This window comes from Anabrus simplex, chromosome 4 (genome assembly GCF_040414725.1).
Source record: "Anabrus simplex isolate iqAnaSimp1 chromosome 4, ASM4041472v1, whole genome shotgun sequence".
NCBI classification, from domain to species: domain Eukaryota; kingdom Metazoa; phylum Arthropoda; class Insecta; order Orthoptera; family Tettigoniidae; genus Anabrus; species Anabrus simplex.
Genome location: NC_090268.1, coordinates 405,999,408 through 406,019,011, shown reverse-complemented (window position 1 = coordinate 406,019,011; position 19,604 = coordinate 405,999,408). Strand labels below are relative to the sequence as shown.

Below are 19,604 nucleotides of genomic sequence, written 5' to 3'. Positions count from 1 at the left end.
AAGGAGTGTGAATAAAGAATATCGGCTGATGCCATATGGGCTCTCCAGGTTGTCACTGGAGAAATGTTTCTCAACTCTTGTGATGAAACCTCTGCAGCATTCAAAACAATGTTCCCAGACAGTAAAATTGTAAGATTGCTCAAAACATTATTATGGGCAAGACTAATGGAATAGCCCCATATTTCAAAGAAAGTTTGCAAAATGACTTAAACGTTGTTTGTTTTGATGAATTATTAGACAAATTTGTCCAAAGAGGACAAATGGGCTTATGTGTAAGGTTTAGGGATGTAAATCTTCAAAAGTTGCAATAAGGTATTAGAATAGTGTATTTTTGGGCAGGGCAGCTGCAGATCACTTATTAGTCCAATATGAGTTTAATTATAATTTTATGATGTATCTATTGTATGAGGACTCGTCATGAGGGGATAAGGTGTGAAAAAGTTTATTTTTCATCCAGTCATTTTTTTGCTATTATATCTTATCATTTTATTGTATAATTGTGCAAATATTAAAATATGACCATTATTTTAATTTAATTATATATATATACTGTTTAACTCATTTTAAAATTGGCGCAGTATTCATGTCCCTATCAGAATTAGTTCACGTGTTCATGATTATCCATTTTAAGTACTTTCATATAAATCACTAATACAAGTTTTTTATTTTATTTGGGGAATAACATTGAAACAAAAGCTAAAACACCATTAAATGAAATGTTCATATGATTGGAAGTCTGTAATTACTGAAAACGTAACTGGTTGATAAAGTCAACCGCATGCCCGGTAGTGTGACAGAAATTGGCGCGCCCGGTCTGGGATTAAAGATAGCCCAGTTCGACGTGCTGAATATACAGACATAACAAGAAGCACCACATTTCCTTTCAAGTCCACTGCAATAAGATGGTTGGAAAATGGATGCTGTGTTGATCAAGCTTTTAAAATATGTGATCACAATGACATATCTGTGGGGGGGGAAACACACACACACACACACACCCACTAAACTTCAATACCTTAGAGAAGCTGGGAAGAATACTTTGAGAAGTATTTTGCCAAATGTTTGCCAAAGATTTCAAATTCAGAAACCTGTGGTGTCTATGACTGATTTGTCTTTAAATTTGAAAACTGTTTTGAATATAGACCTAGACTAATTGGAATTCATTATATTCACCTACATTAAAAACACAAATTAATTACTTTTGATCTCAAGAGTGCTTTAAATCCACATGAAATAGTATTAGATTGCTGTAGTAAAATAATTTTATTTTCTTATTTGAATTACTCTATTAATAATTTAGTTGTACTTTGTTCCTTGGATATGATAAGATAAAGGTATGTTAGGCCTATATGTTACCTTTAAACAATTTGTTTATATATAGAATAGGTATATAAAGTGCCCATCAGTGTAATTGTTTTTCCATAAATAATTGAAAAAAAGGAAGGGGAGAGAGAATTAGGCAAGCTATGGGATTGGTAGAGGCTGGAATTTCCTTTTTTGTTTCTTGTAAAACATGCCGTTCGGCGAATTAACTTGCCACTCAGTTTTTGTAAGTCAGGGAAATTTTTCTTAGTAGGTCAGGAAAAGTCGGGGAAACTTGAGAGAGCATTTCTGTGGACACTGTTACACGTACATTTGGTTATGAGTTACAGTGATGATGATGATCTATAACCTTAGCTGCTGTGTGCAGGCATTTTGATTTGTTGCTATCTAAGAAGACGAATACTGACATTCTACGAGTCGGAGCATGGAATGTTAAAGTTTGATTCGTTGTGGTAGGTTAGACAATCTGAAAAGGGAGATGGATAGGCTAAAGTTAGATATAGTTGGTATAAGTGAAGTACATTAGCAGGAAGAGCAGGATTTTTAGTCAGGCGACTACAAAATTATAAACACAAAATCAAAGAGGGGAAATGCAGGAATTTGTTTAATAATAAGAAAATGGGGCAGTGGGTAAGCTACTATGACCAACAAAGTGCAAGGATTATTGTTGTCGAGATAGATACCAAACCAATGCCAATCACAATATATATGCCTACTAGTTCAGCAGATGATGAAGAAATTGAAAGAATATATGAAGAGATGGAAGTTTTAATAAAATATGTAAAAGGTGATGAGAATCTAATTGTGATGGGAGACTGGAATGCAGTGGTAGACCAAGGAGGAGAAGGTAATACAGTAGGAGAATTCAGATTGGGACAAAGGAATGAAAGAGTAAGCTGGCTGTTTGAATTCTGCACCAATCATAATTTAGTCCTTGCTAATACTTCGTTCAAACACTACAAACGATGGCTGTATACATGGACGAGACCTGGAGACACTGGAAGGTATCAAATAGACTTCATTATGATTAGACAGAGATTCAGAAACCAGGTGTTAGATTGCAAAACTTTCCCAGGAGCAGACGTGGACTCTGACCACAACTTGTTGGTCATAAAATGCCGTCTGAAGTTCAAGAAATTGAAGAAAGGAATGCAAGGAGATGGGATCTAGACAAGTTGAAAGAAAGGAGTATGTAGGACTGTTTCAAGGAACACGTTGCACAAGGATTAAATGAAAAGGCTGAAGGAAACACAATGGAGGAGGAATTTAGAGTTGTTAAGAATGAGGTCTCTAGGACTGCTTAAAAATGTTAGAAAGAAAGGAAAGATCAACTAAGAATCAGTGGATAACTCAGGAGATACTAGACCTGATTGATAAACAGCAAAAGTAGAAGAATGCAAAAAAATGAAGAGGACAGAAAAGAATTCAGGCAATTAAAGAATGAAGTGGATAGAAAGTGCAGGACAGCTAAGGAAGAACGAAGAAGTGCAAGGATGTTGAAGGTTGTATGGTCGTAGGAAAGGTAGACGCTGCATAGAGGAAAATCAAGGAAACCTTTGGAGACAGAAAAACTAGGTGTATGAATATTAAAAGCTCAGATGGAAAACCACTTCTAGGGACAAAACACAGGGCAGGAAGATGGCTGGAACATATCCAACAGTTGTATCAAAGTAAAGACGTAGATGATATGGTTCTGGAACAAGAATAGGCTGTTGATGCTGAAGAAATGGGGGACCAAATTTTGAGACCAGAATTTGACAGAGCTTTGAGAGACCTAATGAAAACTACCGCACCATTAGTTTAGTATCTCATTCCCACAAAATTATAACACTATTATTTACAGAAGAATGGAAAGAGAAATTGAAACTGAGTTGGGAGAAGATCAATTTGGCTTCAAAAGAAATGTTGGAACAATGTGAAGCAATTCTGACTTTACGTCTGATCTTAGAGGATCGAATTAAGAAGGACAAGCCCACATACACGGTGTTACGTAGATTTTAAAAAGGCATTTGAAAATGTTGATTGGACCAAACTATTTGAGATTCTGAAGGTGATCGGGATCAGTTACCGAGAACGAAGAATTATCTACAGTCTGTATAAAAATCAGTGTGCAGTGATAAGAATTGTGGGCTTTGAAAAAGAGGCAGCAATCCAGAAAGCAGTGAGACAAGATTGCAGCCCCCCCCCCCTTCCCTCTCCTTTTCAGTGTTTATATAGAACAGGCAGTAAAGGAAATCAAAGTGAAATTTGGGAAGGGAATCACAATCCAAGGAGAGGAAATCAAAACCGTGAGATTTGCTGATGATATTATTTTATCTGAGACTGCAGAAGACCTGGAGAAATTTTTGGATGGTGTGGACAGTCTTGCGTAAGGAGCACAAGATGAAAATAAGTAAGTTCAAAACAAAAGTAATAGAGTGCAGTCGAATGAAGTCAGGTGATGCAGGAAATATTAGATTAGGAAATGAGGTCTTAAAGGAAGTAGATGATTATTGTTACTTAGGTAGTGAAATAACTAATCATGGCAGAAGTAAGGAGAACATAAAATGCAGACTAGCAAAAGCAAAGAAGGCCTTTCTGAAGAAGAGAAATTTGCTCACCTCGAACATTGATATAGGAATTAGAAAGATGTTTTTGAAGACTTTCGTCTGGAGCGTGGCGTTGTATAGAAGTGCAACATAGATGATAACTAGGTCAGAAAGAAAGAGAATAGAAGCTATTGAAATGTGGTGTTACAGAAGAATGGAATAATGGAAAACTCGTTAATAAAATTGATGAAGGTTGTGGAAGTCCCGAAAAAATGGCATATCCTTTACCTTTTCCTAACCTTCATGTCTGTATTAAAACATCTTTTCTAGCATTGACATGGGCTCTGTATTCATTCTTTGATGTATTTCTTAGTGTATATGAGCAGATGATAGAGGGGGCCAGTTTTTGGACAAAATAGTTCTGTTACTTGTTAGAGAGAATTTGGAATACTGAGAAATTGTTTTTTCTCAGGCAATGCACCTTGTGTACAAGGCTCTCGAGAAATACACGATACCCAGTGTACTCCCTCCTGAACTGATGCCTCCAGCTAAGAGAAAAGACTCATTACCTCCCACAATAGCAGCTGTTCCTCCTACTGTACCCGGACTAACTAACCTTGTCATGGGAATGGACGGAACCAAGGTATGTTTCACACCCTTCTTATTTTTCTGTTGGTACTTCAAATATGCTCTTAAAAATGTCAGTCATGGTAGGGAAGGAATTATAAAGTGGTATATCTTATTTGATAAAGGGTACACTCAAATCATGGAGTATATGGCACACTTTAACCTCTGCTGGTTGTATTGATATACTTTTGTGAACATCATGTTCATGTGGGTTCTTCCCTTGTTCAATTGCTCCATTCAAGACATGATACAGTTACCACATTTTCACCCTACATAATGATTTTCCTTTATCATATCAGAGTAATCATCATTTTTGTACTTTATTTCAGCCAGCAATTCCTCCATTACCAGCTGCTCCATGGGTTGTAACAGCAGAAGAGAGAATTAAATACGACACACTCTTTCAACAGACGGACATAGATAAAGATGGTTTTGTGTCTGGATTAGAAATCAAAGATGTCTTCCTGCAGTCAGGAGTTCCACAAAGTGTTTTAGCCCATATTTGGTAAGTTAACTGTTTGTACGATAGTTTCCGTCATGTCCTTGTATTTTGTATTATATTACCATGTTAAATTGTACCTGGTTATGATTTTTTGTTGGATTCTTTTACAGTGTATGAAGCTAATTCACAGGTCTGTTCACATTGGCAGGAGTCTGCATTTAGTGTACTCATCCAATCATCCATTTTGTTGGTTTATTTTGTTTGCTAAAGCAGCTCAGATTAACAGCCATGGTTTCACAGTTGTTGGTTCATATGTAAAAGGGCTGTTTTTTCATTTGTGGCAACACTCGGGAATCAGAATCAGTGTTTCTCGCACATACACATTATGGTGGTACTCAAACTAACTCACAATGCTACATCCTAAGCCAGAAGGCAGATTGTCACGTGATTTCCCTGATTTTCCTCCTTTGAGTTTGGCCTTAGTGCGATATGTACTGTCTGTCACAGATGAGATTGGCAATATTCTCAGTCATGGATAGGATCGGTAATATTCTCAGTCATGGATAGGATTGGTAATATTCTCGGAAGGTACAATATCAAGACCATCTTTAAGCCTAATATAATCATAGGCAATTGTTTGCAGTCTGTTAAAGATCCTGTTAGTTTAAACTGTGCTGCAATATGTGATTCCTTGTTCCTGTCGATCTGTTTATATTGCATACAATGAGTTTCATATTGTTTCATATTGCCGTCAGCTATATATACACAATTAATGCTATAATTCGACCTTTCCAATACAACGTTTATTTATTAATTTATCAAATGGGCTTTCCAATGGGAGCTCCGGCCTCTGGTATTTTAGTTGGTATTTTGCTAGATTTTTTGGAAAATACTAAAATTATTGGACAGGTGCAGGGCCTTGAGATTTGTTGATGACACATTTATTGTTATTTACCAGAAGAAAAATAATAGCCCTGACATTCTCCAATATCTTAATTAGTTACATAAAAACATCAAGTTCACTGTTGAGGATGAGGTAAATAATTCTATAAACTTGTTAGATATCACGAGAGAATTTAGTCTATAAAGTATACAGGAAATCAACACATTCACCCATCATAATTAAATTTAATTCTTTGTATCCAACCAGGCATAAGAAAGCTGCTTATTATAGTGCAGTATATCAAGCTTTTAAATTAACCCTTTCTAAAGATGAACGTTCCAAAGAGTTGAAATATTTACATAACGTAGGAATATGGTTTTGATGTAAAATTTATCAAAATAAGGTAAAGAGCAAATGTTTTTCAAAATCGACCCTGGATACAAGTAAAAAATCTGCCTTTGCTGTTTTCTCGAATAATAATCCTGCAATATTACAAACAGCAAACTTGTTTCAAAAAAAAAGTCCAAGTGGTATACTCCACGAATGCCAATACATTTTTTAATCACAGTGGTGTTAATCCAAAAAACAGTAGTTACACAGATTCGGTGTGTTTACAGATTTAATTGTGTTAGTTGTGGAGCCTCGTATGTTGGACAAACCAGACGAGGCTTATCTAGGTACATGGAACATGTAAATGCCAGTAAACACCGAAAATCCTCTGCTATGAGTATCCACATGGAAGAGTTCAGACATGACGAATAGAATACCAAGTGAGATCACTCATAGACAAGCGCTCACCCGCAGAGCGGCGCTAGTGGAGCCTAACATCAACGCTACACGGTCAGCTGATTTAATGGAAATTACATTGATACGCAAATAATCAAATACAACACATGAAGAACACTGTCAGAGAGTTAAAAATATTATCAGTCCGCACGAAGAAATATCTTTGAACTTTAATAAGAGAACGCATGAAATAAAATGAAACATGACGAAAAGCGAAAGCAATATTGTGCTTTACATACTTAAAGAATCCTTTTTAAACAGAGCAAATTAAACATATACCAGACTGAAAATAACGCTGACACTTTTTTCAAATGAATTAAATGAAGTAAATTACTCACCAAAAGTAGTTCGAGGCCACTTTTGATAGTTTACAAATAGATTTAGCAGATTGTTGAGCTTGCATTTCTGTGCGGATTTCTCCCGCTCTGAAGAAGAATCGGCACTATAGTGGGAGACCAGTTTTGGAATAATGTCCAAAGTGTGTTCAATACAATAGCCAGCTCCTGATAGCACAATTGAAATCGCCACAATCTAGTCAAAACACTCGTAAAAAATATCGCCCCACATATATATAACTATCCCGTACCATTTATTCTTGTTCATTTCATCCTTAAAATAATCTGAAATAGCGTTTAAGCAATGAGAATTTACACCGTAGGGACATATAAGTCCTTGGTAGAGTTTCCTCAGATGGCTTTGTGGTGGAAGAGGTAACAAATTATGCCTATATCATATCCTCTAGGTGATGTTACTCTAAAAAATAAACTCTCTAAAAAAATCACTACTGTACCTCATACCATTGGGAGATTTTACTGGACATTTCTTTAACACAGTGTAATAATTTTCTGCTTCTTACTAAGAAATTTACAATCTGTAAATTGAAATTCGGTATTCTTAATCTGCCCCTGTAGGAAATTAATCCTAGCGTTGGCTGAGGAAAAACTGCATTTAGCTAGCATTAAATTACGAGTGTCATTCTTTGGTTGCTTTCTGAGAGATAATATTATCTTTACGGTATCGGTAAGAGAACTAGACTGACCCTGAATTTGACTACAACTAGGCTGACCTTGAATTTGAATTTCACCGCCTACTGTTATCACTGCTTCACTCACTTCGTGATTCTCGTTCCTTATTCTCTTGATACCGGCCTCACTCCTTTTGCTACTGGGGGCCTTTTGTGATTTTACCTCAGTGGATAGGCATTTTGGTAAATTTGAAAATATGAGACACCGCTCTTGGTTTTATTTTCCACCTCACACGAGGAAGTTCGTTTTCGTCATTCACAATGAAACAGTCTGCCTTTATAATTAAATCTGCCGAAAAATGCAGGTCACATATCGCTTATCTTTCCGTGGAATAACTAGCCCACTTCGCAAACATATTATTTCCCTTTGGTGGTGTAAAATATCTTCTACCATCACGCTTCCTTCCGTAACCCGATTTACAACCAGGAACGAAACAGTATGACATTTTTTCAAAATAATAGAAAACTAGTTGATTGCACACACAAAGCACTGCACGGATACTAACACGGACTTTCAGAAAATATTAAAAGAAACTAATAGGCGTTAAAATTATCACCACGACTTCATGTACGCCCGCTATACCTTTGCCGACAATTGGGCGCACGTGTCGTTGCAGTTGGATTGTTGAGACTGCAGCGCCACACTCCAGCGGGACCACCAACTACAATGTAAAGAGAGCGGAGTGATCACACTTGGTATTCTATTCGTCATGGTTCAGACATACATATACCTCCATAGAACAAGATCTGAAAGTAATGAAAAGAGTGAAGAAAGGGTGCCTCATGAATACAAAGGAGAGCCTATTTATTTTCTTGGACAAGTCCTGCAATAATAAACATAATCTGAACGACAACATAGAAAATAAGAATTCTTTTTATGATTCAATACCTTCCTTATTAAACCTATTTGGTGTCAGTAACAAAATAGGTTACAGAAGGAAGAATTTCCCCCCAATTAGATGGAACATTTCCCCTCCATGTCCCTCCACAGTTGTTGTCCCCCCTCCCTCCAACAAGCATCTAGACCTTGGCTGGCACACAGAGGTACAACACTAAGGGGGCTCTCACACTGGATTGATCGAACGACTGCGATCAACTGACTGAAGAATCAAACCTACAGAGGGTAGTCGTACCAGTCACACAGCATCGATTGTCAGCGATCAACTACGAGCGATGAAGATCGACTGGTTACTGAAAACAAGCGTGTCCATTTTCAGTGGCAGTCGATCGATAATGGCAGACGTAACATTATGGTATGTTGATGAAATCAAAAAATCAATTTTCCTAGTGTATGAAAAGAAAGTATTGTATAATCCTAGACTCCCTGGATATAGTAATAGAGAGACCGTGGATTTTGTATGGCATTCTATGGCATTGAGAATTACAACGAGAACTGGTAAGTAATCATTAGCTTTATTATGTTTGTGTAGTGTTGTCTTAGATTAATTATTGGTAAAATATATTATACGCAACAGGTTGGCAATGAAAGGTACACTAGGAGTAGTAGTAGTAATTATCTCTCTCATGACTTAATTGAAGAAATATTTGGAAAACATAACCAGTGCTTACCTAACCTCATCTCGTACCTAATGCAATGAACACCATTGTTCGCTTTATGACAAGTAAGTGTATGCCATTAAGTACTACATGTATATTTTCTTTGTTATAATATTGTAATTCATTGTTTCAGGAAAAATTTGTGCCAAAAAATGGCAAATTCTGAGGGCAGGGCATCGAACTCAGAGATAACACACCCCCCCCCCCTCCCAATGTTCTGTTGTACAGAAAACAAAAAATGGGTCTACCTCGATGCCCTCAACTTTCTGGAACCTTTCATTGCTGGAAGAAGGTACAATTCTGTAATATTTATTTTTAATAGTAGACCTACAGTACAGACCAGTGTTTTTAGTTGTGAAAGAGTGAGATGAAAATGCAGTCTGTAGGCCGTAAGTTCTACCCATCTGTTCATTAATGTATCAGATATAACTGAAACTATTATAAAAGCTAACCTAACAATCATTGTACTAAAATAATTATTGAAACTAAGAATTTCTTAAACAGAAGGCTTGTGTGCAAGACTAAAATTTACCTCCAATTTAGAAGAATTGCATAAATGTTTTTTTTTCTTTTTCAGTTCTGTAACACACATCTATGGAAGCAGTACCTGGTGCAGGAGAGAGCCTTCTCACCAAGCTGAAATGGAGAAGGCAGAAATAGAGTTTCTGCTGGAGGGGTCTAACTCTTGCAGTTCAGATATTATTGAAGGGACTTCTTCCAGTCCAGTGACTTCTGTTTAAAAAAAAAAAATCTCTGCCAGCAGTTCAAAACAGAAGGAAATGTGAAAGTGACAGTGATGTGTTAAGTAAACATTTAGAAAAGAAGCTGAAAACTGAAAAGAAAACATTCCGGTAATCAATGTTACTTTTAGAGTGTCTTCATTCATGATGACATGGAAAGACTGAGTGAACTAGGTCGAAGGGTTTTCAGAGTTAAAGTTCAGGAACTGTTGTATATAATGTTTGATCAAGAAAGAATCTAATAAATAGGGAGCAGATTTTTATGTGCTAAAAATGTGAAAAATATTTGATTTTTTGTGTGCTGAAAAACTTTAAAATATGTGATAACAAATTAAAATTATTTCCCTTTAAATATCACATAACTACTCGCGCTCAAGAAGTAAATAAGTATAACGTTTTGTATTAGAATATGGTGCTACCGAACGTGCTCCTTAAGGCAAATTGGTGTCTGTTTATGAAAACGTGCAGTATGGTATATTAATTTTTGATATGCCAGAGTAGATATTATGAATGGTTATTTTTTTTTTAAGGTAATGTTTTGTATAAATATGACAAGAGCAACCTATCATCTTTGAAAAAATTGTACCAGTTTGTACTCGTCCATCACACGCTCGAATATTAGTTGCTAGAAGTAGTCTCAGAACAACAAAGGTCATCTCCAAATTGTCCATCACAAATGCATGTCGATTATCTCTAAAGAACGCCTTATACTGCGAAAACGATCGCTCCACATCACAGGAAGTCATACGTGCATAGTTAGAGAGGAATGTCACCAACAGTAACGCCATCAATTTTGCCAACATGAGCACCCTCTAATACATTAGAAATCTGGCACATTTTTGAAATCCTCTGTTTTTCCTGAACAAATTTTGATATTTGACCTTTAACAGACCCTGTACCTGCGAAGCCAGGAGTGAATCTAATTTATTTTCAACAGCGCGCACTTCCTTCCACTGTTTCAGACAACAGGTTAGTGGATTTTTCATGTATGTCTATAGTTTTACACAAGAAGCTTAGATTGGCAGATATAAATGCCAAATCATTTTTCAAAGAGCTGTCTTTCAGTATCTCTTCAAGAATCTCAATTGATGATGCGTCGTTATCTAATGCATTTGCAACGGGTGAAAAACTTTTGAAATTGTCTGCATAGTATACCACACCGCTAAGCAAGGTACCCCACCACGTAACAATAGGCAGAGGACACGCAAGATCCGGGTATTTCTCTTTAAACAGATCGATTCCTGAGGGTGCTTTTACAAAGATTTTTTCGCCATTAGACACTAATTTATCCACTTGAGGATACTGAGCTCGCACAGTTTCACATAACCTGTGTAGAGCATGAACAACGAAAGTTATGTGTATCATTTTCCAAAAGCTCTCAGATAGGCCTTCGGCTGCCTTTTTTATGTAAGCTGCACTATCAGTAAGGAAAAGCAATACATGGTCGTATTTTATATCTTTTGGCCAAAGTAAGTGCATAGCTTCAATGAATAACCTAGCTACAGTGACATGGTTTGCAGCAAGCATTTCTTTACACACTAGCAAATAAGAATATTCACAAGCATTTTTGTCACTCTTCAGCACACCAACTACATCATTTCCTACTTTTCTTCCACTTGAATCAGTGGTTTCGTCAATGCTCACCCACAGTTTTTCGCTATCACATACTGCCCGAATTCTCTGTAAAGTTTCTAAGTAACATTTTTGGAGATAGTTTTACCTTAATGTGGATTTGGAAGTTAACCTTACCTCCAATTTTTATTAATTATTAGGTAATAGCATTATTGCAACATCTTAATGTGTAAATTTTAAGTGATAGAACATGTATGGTTAACAATAAAAGTATTTTGAAATACTGTAGTAGGTCCTTTCTGTGTGTATGTAGTAAGTAGTTGTACAGCACAGGTGGTCTGAAATCAGACTGGTGTATTGATAGTTCTGTCCAAGAGCTGACTTCCTTCTTGCAGAATACTGTTGATCCCATATGCAAGCTCATTGCACTAGGTTTGCTGCACCTATATTCAATGTTGCATCCTATACTGCCATCCTGGGAGAATCATCATCATCATCATCATCATCATCATCATCAACAGTTTGCCCTTCCAGCGAGCCGGGTAGGGTGTTTGAAAACGAGCGTCTTCCAAAATTGCTTATTCAAAAAGATTCTGTTGTCCATGACAGATTCCCATTTCCATCCTCTTCTCTCTGTCTTCCTTCAGTTGGTCCATCCATCTCCTTGGTCTTCCAGCTAGTCTTTTACCTGTTATTCTCTTTTTTTTTTGCTTTACGTCGCACTGACACAGATAGGTCTTATGGTGACGATTGGACAGGGAAGGGCTAGGAGTGGGAAGGAAGCGGCCGTGGCCTTAATTAAGGTACAGCCCCAGCATTTTCCTGGTGTGAAAATGGGAAACCACGGAAAACCATTTTCAGGGCTGCCGACTGTGGGGTTTGAACCTACTATCTCCCGAATACTGGATACTGGTCGCACTTAAGCGACTGCAGCTATCGAGCTTGGTGTTTTCTTTTCCAAATAAGCACATGGTAACCTTGTGCTATTCATTCGTTTAACATGCCCAAACCATTTAAGTCTAGATGACCTAAGTCTTTCCTCCAAAGATTTATTTAGACCTAGTTTAGATCGGATCTCATCATTTCTCATGTGATCAACTCGTGTCTTTTGGAGGGCAGTTCTAAGAAATTTCATTTCACAGCCTTGAATCCTACTACAATCCTTTGATGTTAGTGTACAGGTTTCCAGAGAATAATTAGGATGGGAATGAAATGTGACTTGTACATGATCCTTTTTGTTCTTTGTGGGACCTTCTCATCCCGTAGTAGGTGTCTAACGATACTGTAAAAGTTACAGCCTTTGGTTACTCTGTTATTTCTATCTCAGCTCTATTATTCGTGGCCATTACGCTTCCTAAATATCTGAATTAGTATACTACTTCAACTTCGTGGTCCTGTATTTTTATGTTGCATTCCATATTATGTCTGCTGATTTTCAGTGCTACTGTTTTTGATGGGTTCAATTTCATTCCATAATCATCAACCTTCTTACATCATGCATTCAGATTATTTTGCACACCCTCCTCTGTTCCATCCCATATTGCCACATCGTCTGCAAACACCAGAGCCTGAGGATCGTTATTACCTTTTCCTTTTAGTTCCTTTAAAATGGTATCCATAACTGCTATGAATAGAAGAGGTGATAAGGCACTTCCTTGTTGTACTCCAATACTGACACAACTTTTGCAATTAGTATATAGCATTTGGATCTTCCTAATAAGGTACTCTGGTACACCAAGTTTTCTAAGACTTTTCCAAATAGTTGATCTACGAACATTATCATCATGGGAGAATACAAATCCTAAATACCTACTTGAAATGATCTGTATTCCAGTTTTGTATTCCCAACCTGACATTCAGTTTTCTTTTAGGTGTCTTCCCTACTGCCATCACTTTAGTCTTGAAAAGACTAATTTTCTTGCCATACTCATTTTATCCTTTTTCAAGTTGCAAGATATTAGATTGTACGGTTTCAGTAGACCAAGTCGTCCGCATAGGACAGACTGCTTACTATAGGTGGGCTGGCGTAAGGTTGCACATGACAGCTGCGCACAATGTTGGTCACACTGCAATGGCGCACGAAGCGATGTTGTCGCCGTAACAACAGCTGATTGCATGACACGTGAGTTTTAAAAACATGGGAGAAATGTTTTTAATGTTATCGCGATGATACACAATACAAACGAAATCCGCCGACAAAAATTGAACTTTCAGCTCACCGATCATTCATCACACAAAATGATACGCATAAATATACTACAAAGTTCTTATTATCGCGATGTTAGAAAATATGGAAGAAATCGGCCGACAAGAATCTCACTTTAAATACACCAATAAATGTTAGAATAATATACACCAGTGCTAACACAAAAGGTTTCAAGTAAAATCGATAAAATTTACGAAAATTCACAAACCTCATTTTCATACCTGACTCACAAAGGTAGAGGCTCGATACCCTCCAGATCACTGCCATCACTACCGCCACCTTCATTGCCATTGTCATAGTCATCTAGGCAGATCATCAATTCCTGACAGTCACTGATGATGCCATGTATTGACTTGCCGAGTTAATGAGCGTTGTGACATGCCTAACTTTCTTCATTCACAAAGCCGCATCCATTCGAGCAATACTCGCCCGTAACAGTCCTTCCACTTCAGTAATTGTGAAGGACTTGTTATTAGTGCGTACGTAATGTTTTGCTTCACCCCATACTGTACAAACTCAATGAGGTTGAAGTGACAGTGGTACGGCAGCAACCTAATAACCTCGTGCCCTTGTTCCTTCGCTACTTCCACTAATTTAGTCATACACATATACGCTTGGATATTTCTTTACTGCAGCCATTCCACTAACAGTTCCTTACCGGTGCTTGAAGTAGGGGTCTTGTCCATTATTACGGAGTGGTAAGGTGCATTGTCCATAACAATGACAGAAGGCCACGAACCTGCTACGCAGGCGTAGCAGGGGGAGAGGTGATACTCCCACGTGGCGCGTCCCAGGTGGCGGATAGGGGGGTCCTAACCGGCTTGCCGGCGGACTTGAGGGAAATAAAATACCTCTCGCGGACCAAACACACTACCCCCTGCGGATGGGGGACGCACATGTAGAATATACCCGCGGTATCCCCTGCCTGTCGTAAGAGGCGACTAAAAGGGGCGACCAAGGGCTGACTGAATTAGAACCATGAAACTAATTTTGAATCGTACCATCACACGGGGAACACCATAGGTTGCCTGTACTTGCGAGTAGTACCACTAAATTCGGTACAAAATAGGTTTGTGATTAGTAGCAGTAAAAGCCTGGCCTGGTGGATTCCAGTACCCGTGCGTCGTACCCGTGTGCAACACCGCGGGTCTGGGCGTAGCCTGTGAGTTGTACCACTATATGAGCAGCACCGTGGGTCTGCGTTGCCTGTGATTAGTACCCACTATGTGAGGAACACCACGGGAATACCGGCGCCCGTGTTTAGTACACCTAGGTGGGGAACCTTCTCGGTTTGCGTTGACTCTGAGTTGGGCCATTGTGTGAGACACACCATAGGTCTGCGTTACTTGTACGTATTGCAATACTTGTGAGTAGTACCATCTTTTGTGGAACACCGTGAGTCTTCGCTACTTCTGATTAATACCCCAACATGACACATACCATGGTTCTATTTTACTCGCGACATGTACCATTCTGTGGGGCCTTAGACGTGGATTTTGCACCCCCTTTAGACACCAAGCATCATTGTGCTTTATAAGTGGTTCCTTGGTCGGTAATAATGTTATTTTCGATCTGTATTGAGTCCGATCCACTGGTTTTTGTTTGTTTGTTTGTTTTGTGTTTTGTTGAGTTCCTGTCCACCCATTCATTCTTCATGCCATATTTTATTTTTATTTTGGTCAGTGGATGCCTTTGCAATTTTTGTTATTTCATTTCGTACCATTAGGGGCCGATGACCTTCGATGTTAGGCCCCATAAAACAACAAGCATCATCATCATCAATGACAGAAGGGACATTGAGCTGTAATAATCGTATTCGTGTCTTCGTATTGCATCAGCCTGGAAATAATTAATTCCTGTTACAGGAGATAGCTTAATTTGTTTCTTTCCCAGAGTGCTGTGAAACAAGTCCCTACTATCAGCCCCGTTTCCGCTACCGCTATGTACCCCAGTCCCTTTTTACTTCTGTTCTTGGAGGCGAACACCACTCTGAATAGCAGTACGCTTTGAAAGCCCTAATGTTTGACATACGCGTTCCACAACATGATCTGCAGGAACAGAGAGACGGCTATACAAGCGTACAAATTTCCTCTCCCTCTCGTAAACTCACGAGTTCTCCACACTAATTCTAATGCCTGACTATTAAGGGACACTCCACAGCGCAAAGTATTATCACTTCGCGCTTCATGACTGTTTTCGTTTCCGAGACATCGCACTGCATTCATTAAAATAAAATTTCACAATTATCTCACAATGAAAACAAAACTTTCATAAACGCGCGAATCACACCTGACCACGTGCTAGCGGCGACAGACAAAACGGCAACACTTCAACACGATAGTCAAGTTAGTTAAAGATGGCACCACTATACTATCCATATTACCAACAACAGTCAACTGAAAATAGTTCGTATTTATTTTATGGCTCACATAAACCTTATAACATTTTTAAAATGCTCATATTTGTGTAAGCAAATAAAATATTATAAGCACTATACGGAATTAAATACGAATTAACATGAATAAAATGCGTAACTGTATCTGATATAAAAAGTAGTAGATTCGTGATTCTGATTGACAGGTGATGTTCATTTCATTTTTGTAGTGGTGCCAACATGACTTACAACTGTCAAGTGCAACCTTGTGCCGGCCCACCTATACAGTTCTATCTAACTGAATTCCTCCCTGCCATCTTATACCTTTGTAACTTTGCCTTTATCTCCTCATTCCAAGTTCTCTCCTGCCATTGATCATATCTGTTTGCACCTGCAATTATTTTCATTACTTTCATATCTGTTACTTATAACTTATTAATAGCATATAGGCCTATTGAGGGCATCAAGGAAGACCCATTCTTTTATTTTTTTGATGTATATCCATGTAAATAATGAAAAACAAAAGTGAAAAAAAAATTCATTTTCAACTATTTTGACAGGTGTTTCTACAAAGGTTTTGTAGATTTTAATATCATCATTTCTTTGCTCCAGCAAACTGGGTGCGGTTGAGTACGAGCCTCCTCCAGTTTGTCCTATCCATCCACAAATGCTGCTCATATATGCGACTCCAATTCACATCTCTAATTTCAAGGTCCTTCAATATCTGTTTTTCCCAAACATCATGAGGTCTTCCTCTTGGTCTCTTCCTAGGAACATTGTAGTCCTGTGAGGGTCCATTCTTTTCATGTGACCGTACCATTGCAATCTCTTGGCTTCTAGAGTCTCCCGTAAGCTTCTTTCCAATCCAAGCTGTTGCCGGATATTCACATTCCTTATTTTAACCATTTTTGTTTTTTGTAGACAACAACGGAGGAACTTCATTTCTGTTGCCTGAAGACTGCTCTTCGTTGGTCCATTAAGTGTTGCTGCTTCCAAGCCATACATCGGTATAGGTACTAGATATATTTTGTACAAGCTGATTTTGGAAACTCACGGAAATGTTTCATCCCAAAGTATTTGACGTACAGCACGATAGAATTTGGAAGCTTTCTGTATTCTGTTGCTTACCTCTTGATGTATGGTATTGTCTGTTGACAGAACACCTCCTAAATACTGGAAGATGTCTACAATATCCATATCCTCATTTCCAATTCTTAGATGAACAGTTGGAGAGTTTCTACTCATCACCAAGCCAACTATCTTTGTTTTGCTGATTTTTAGACCTAAGGTTGTAAAAGCTTCATGCCAGAGATTGTACTTCCGCTTCTGTCTCACTCCATACCATTACATCATTAATTGTTGGATCCTTTCTTTCAACCGTTTTTAATACTTCATCCATTATGATTATGTAGAGAAGTGGTGAAAGACAACTTCCTTGGTGGACTCCACTCTTCGTTACAAACCAACCTGACCCTCCATCCTGGACCTGGACACAACATTTAATTTCATCACATAATCGTACTCGTGCTATGATATCATCGGGCACTTTCTTATTTCTCAAACATTCCCGTACATGCCTGTGTGGTACATGGTCATATGCTTTCTCGATGTCCAGAAAAAAACAGTTATAAGTGTTTTACCTTTCTCCCTTTACTTCTCACAGAGCATTCTGGTGGCAAAAATGAGGTCTATAGTTTATCTATGAGGTCTAAATCCATGTTGTTCCTGCTCAAGTGTAGGTTCAACATATTTTCTAATCCTCCTCTCAAGGATGGATTCATAGATTTTGAGGCCATGTGACAGCAGAGTTATACCTCTGTAGTTGGTACATTTCTATCACCTTTTTTCAACAATGGGATGATGACTCCTTGCTTCCAGTCATTCTCTTTCCAGCTTCTATTTAGTACCCTGTACATCCACTGTTGTCCAACCTCTCCTAGTGCTTTGATCATCTCATCACTTAAATAATCTAATCCAGTTGATGTGTTGTTTTTCAGCTTAGATATTGCTGTCTACTTCCAACCATGTCACACTAGTGGTATTTGTGCACCCCAAATCATAAGGTTCGTCATCTAATGGGGTGACATTTTCAAAACAGTTCAGCAAAGTTTCAAAGTGCCTTTGGAACTCCTGTAATATTTTGGTCTTATCCCTAGTCACCTCACCATTAAGAAGTTCTACAGATTGGATAGATTCATTTTGAGTTCTTCTATTCTTAACAATACTGTATAACAGTTTTTTATTTCCATCCTGCGTTAATTTGGTAGCCAGATCTTCCTTGCATTTCTGCTTTTCAGCTACAACCAACTGTTTGACCTGTAATTTTTTTTTTTGGTGTAAAGTGACAGCTTCTCTATTTCATGTTGATCTCCCCGTGTTCTTGCTTGATTTAAGGATCTTCTTACACAGTCTCTTGTCATTGATAGCCTTTCTAATATCATTCCACCGGGCAATTTCTTTAGGTTTTTGTATTTGATTCTGATGTCCACATACTTTTTCTGCTGTACCAACCACAACCTTCTTTAGAGTATCCCATTCTTCTTCCAGTTTCAGTTCTTCTCTCGGCAACAACCTGCGGCCACCTTCCTTGAATTCTTCCTTTACACTTGGCTCAGTTAGTTGCCAAGTTTTTATTTTTGGGACTCTTTTGTTGCAGATTTGGGAGGTCTTTTCTCTGCAATAACTGCAACCAACAGTCTATGTCTCCACCAAGGTCTTCACTTGGAATGACCTTGACATCATTGACATTTTTCCATACATTTTGATCTATCACAATATAATCTATTACTGTACCTATTTTATCATCCCAGCTATATCTTGTGATTTTATGGGAGTCCCTTTTCTTGAACCAAGTGTTACTATCTGGTTGTTTCTCATGCATAGATCTAGCATATATTCTCCCTCTTCATTTCTCTTTCCCATTCCATGAGGGCCCAGTGTGGATTCATATCCTGTTCATTGTGAGCCACCTTGTCAATTAAAATCACCCATTACAATCAGATTTTCATACTCGGTGTGTTCTTCCAAGTTATTAAGGAAGTTGGCCTTTTCCTCTTTTGAGTATCCTACCTGTGGAGCATAGACGTGAATCACATTGTACTTTTCCCCTCCTATGTTCACAGATAACTTAATTATCCTTTCACTAACAAACTCAACTTCACTACAAGCATCTATGTCTTTATGTATTAAAAATCCTACTCCATTCTTAAACTCTATTATTGGGAGATCAGAAGAATGCACATGCCCGGTGAAGCACGGGGCGAAGGGGTTTTCACCAGCAGAGCCAGTGACGCAGTGGTTACCATAGCAACTCCGCTACTACCCAGGTGACTTTATATTATCTTCTATTGGCAGCTCTTTGCTCTTGTCAGTTGTAATCCAGCAAACTGCAAAGTGTGAGGCAATGCTTTCGTGTAGCAGATAAGAGCCGATCTGTCTGGGCAGAACAGGAAATTCGTGCTTGCAGGACACATTCCTCATTCTTGCATTCTTCTCATCTCTACACAGTTTTATTTCCAGACCAATTGAGACTATAGTCCAAT

At 38.2% G+C, this 19,604-nt stretch overlaps 1 protein-coding gene across 2 annotated transcripts in view; it reads left to right on the top strand.

Moving 5' to 3' along the window:
• Positions 1-19,604, top strand: part of Eps-15 (Epidermal growth factor receptor pathway substrate clone 15) — a 555,588-nt gene that overhangs the window by 115,503 nt on the left and 420,481 nt on the right. For both annotated transcript variants that reach the window (XM_067145864.2, XM_067145865.2), the window contains exons 6-7: positions 4,324-4,494; positions 4,808-4,983. In XM_067145864.2, coding sequence (XP_067001965.2) covers positions 4,324-4,494; positions 4,808-4,983 — 347 coding nt within the window. The remainder of the gene's footprint in view (positions 1-4,323; positions 4,495-4,807; positions 4,984-19,604) is intronic.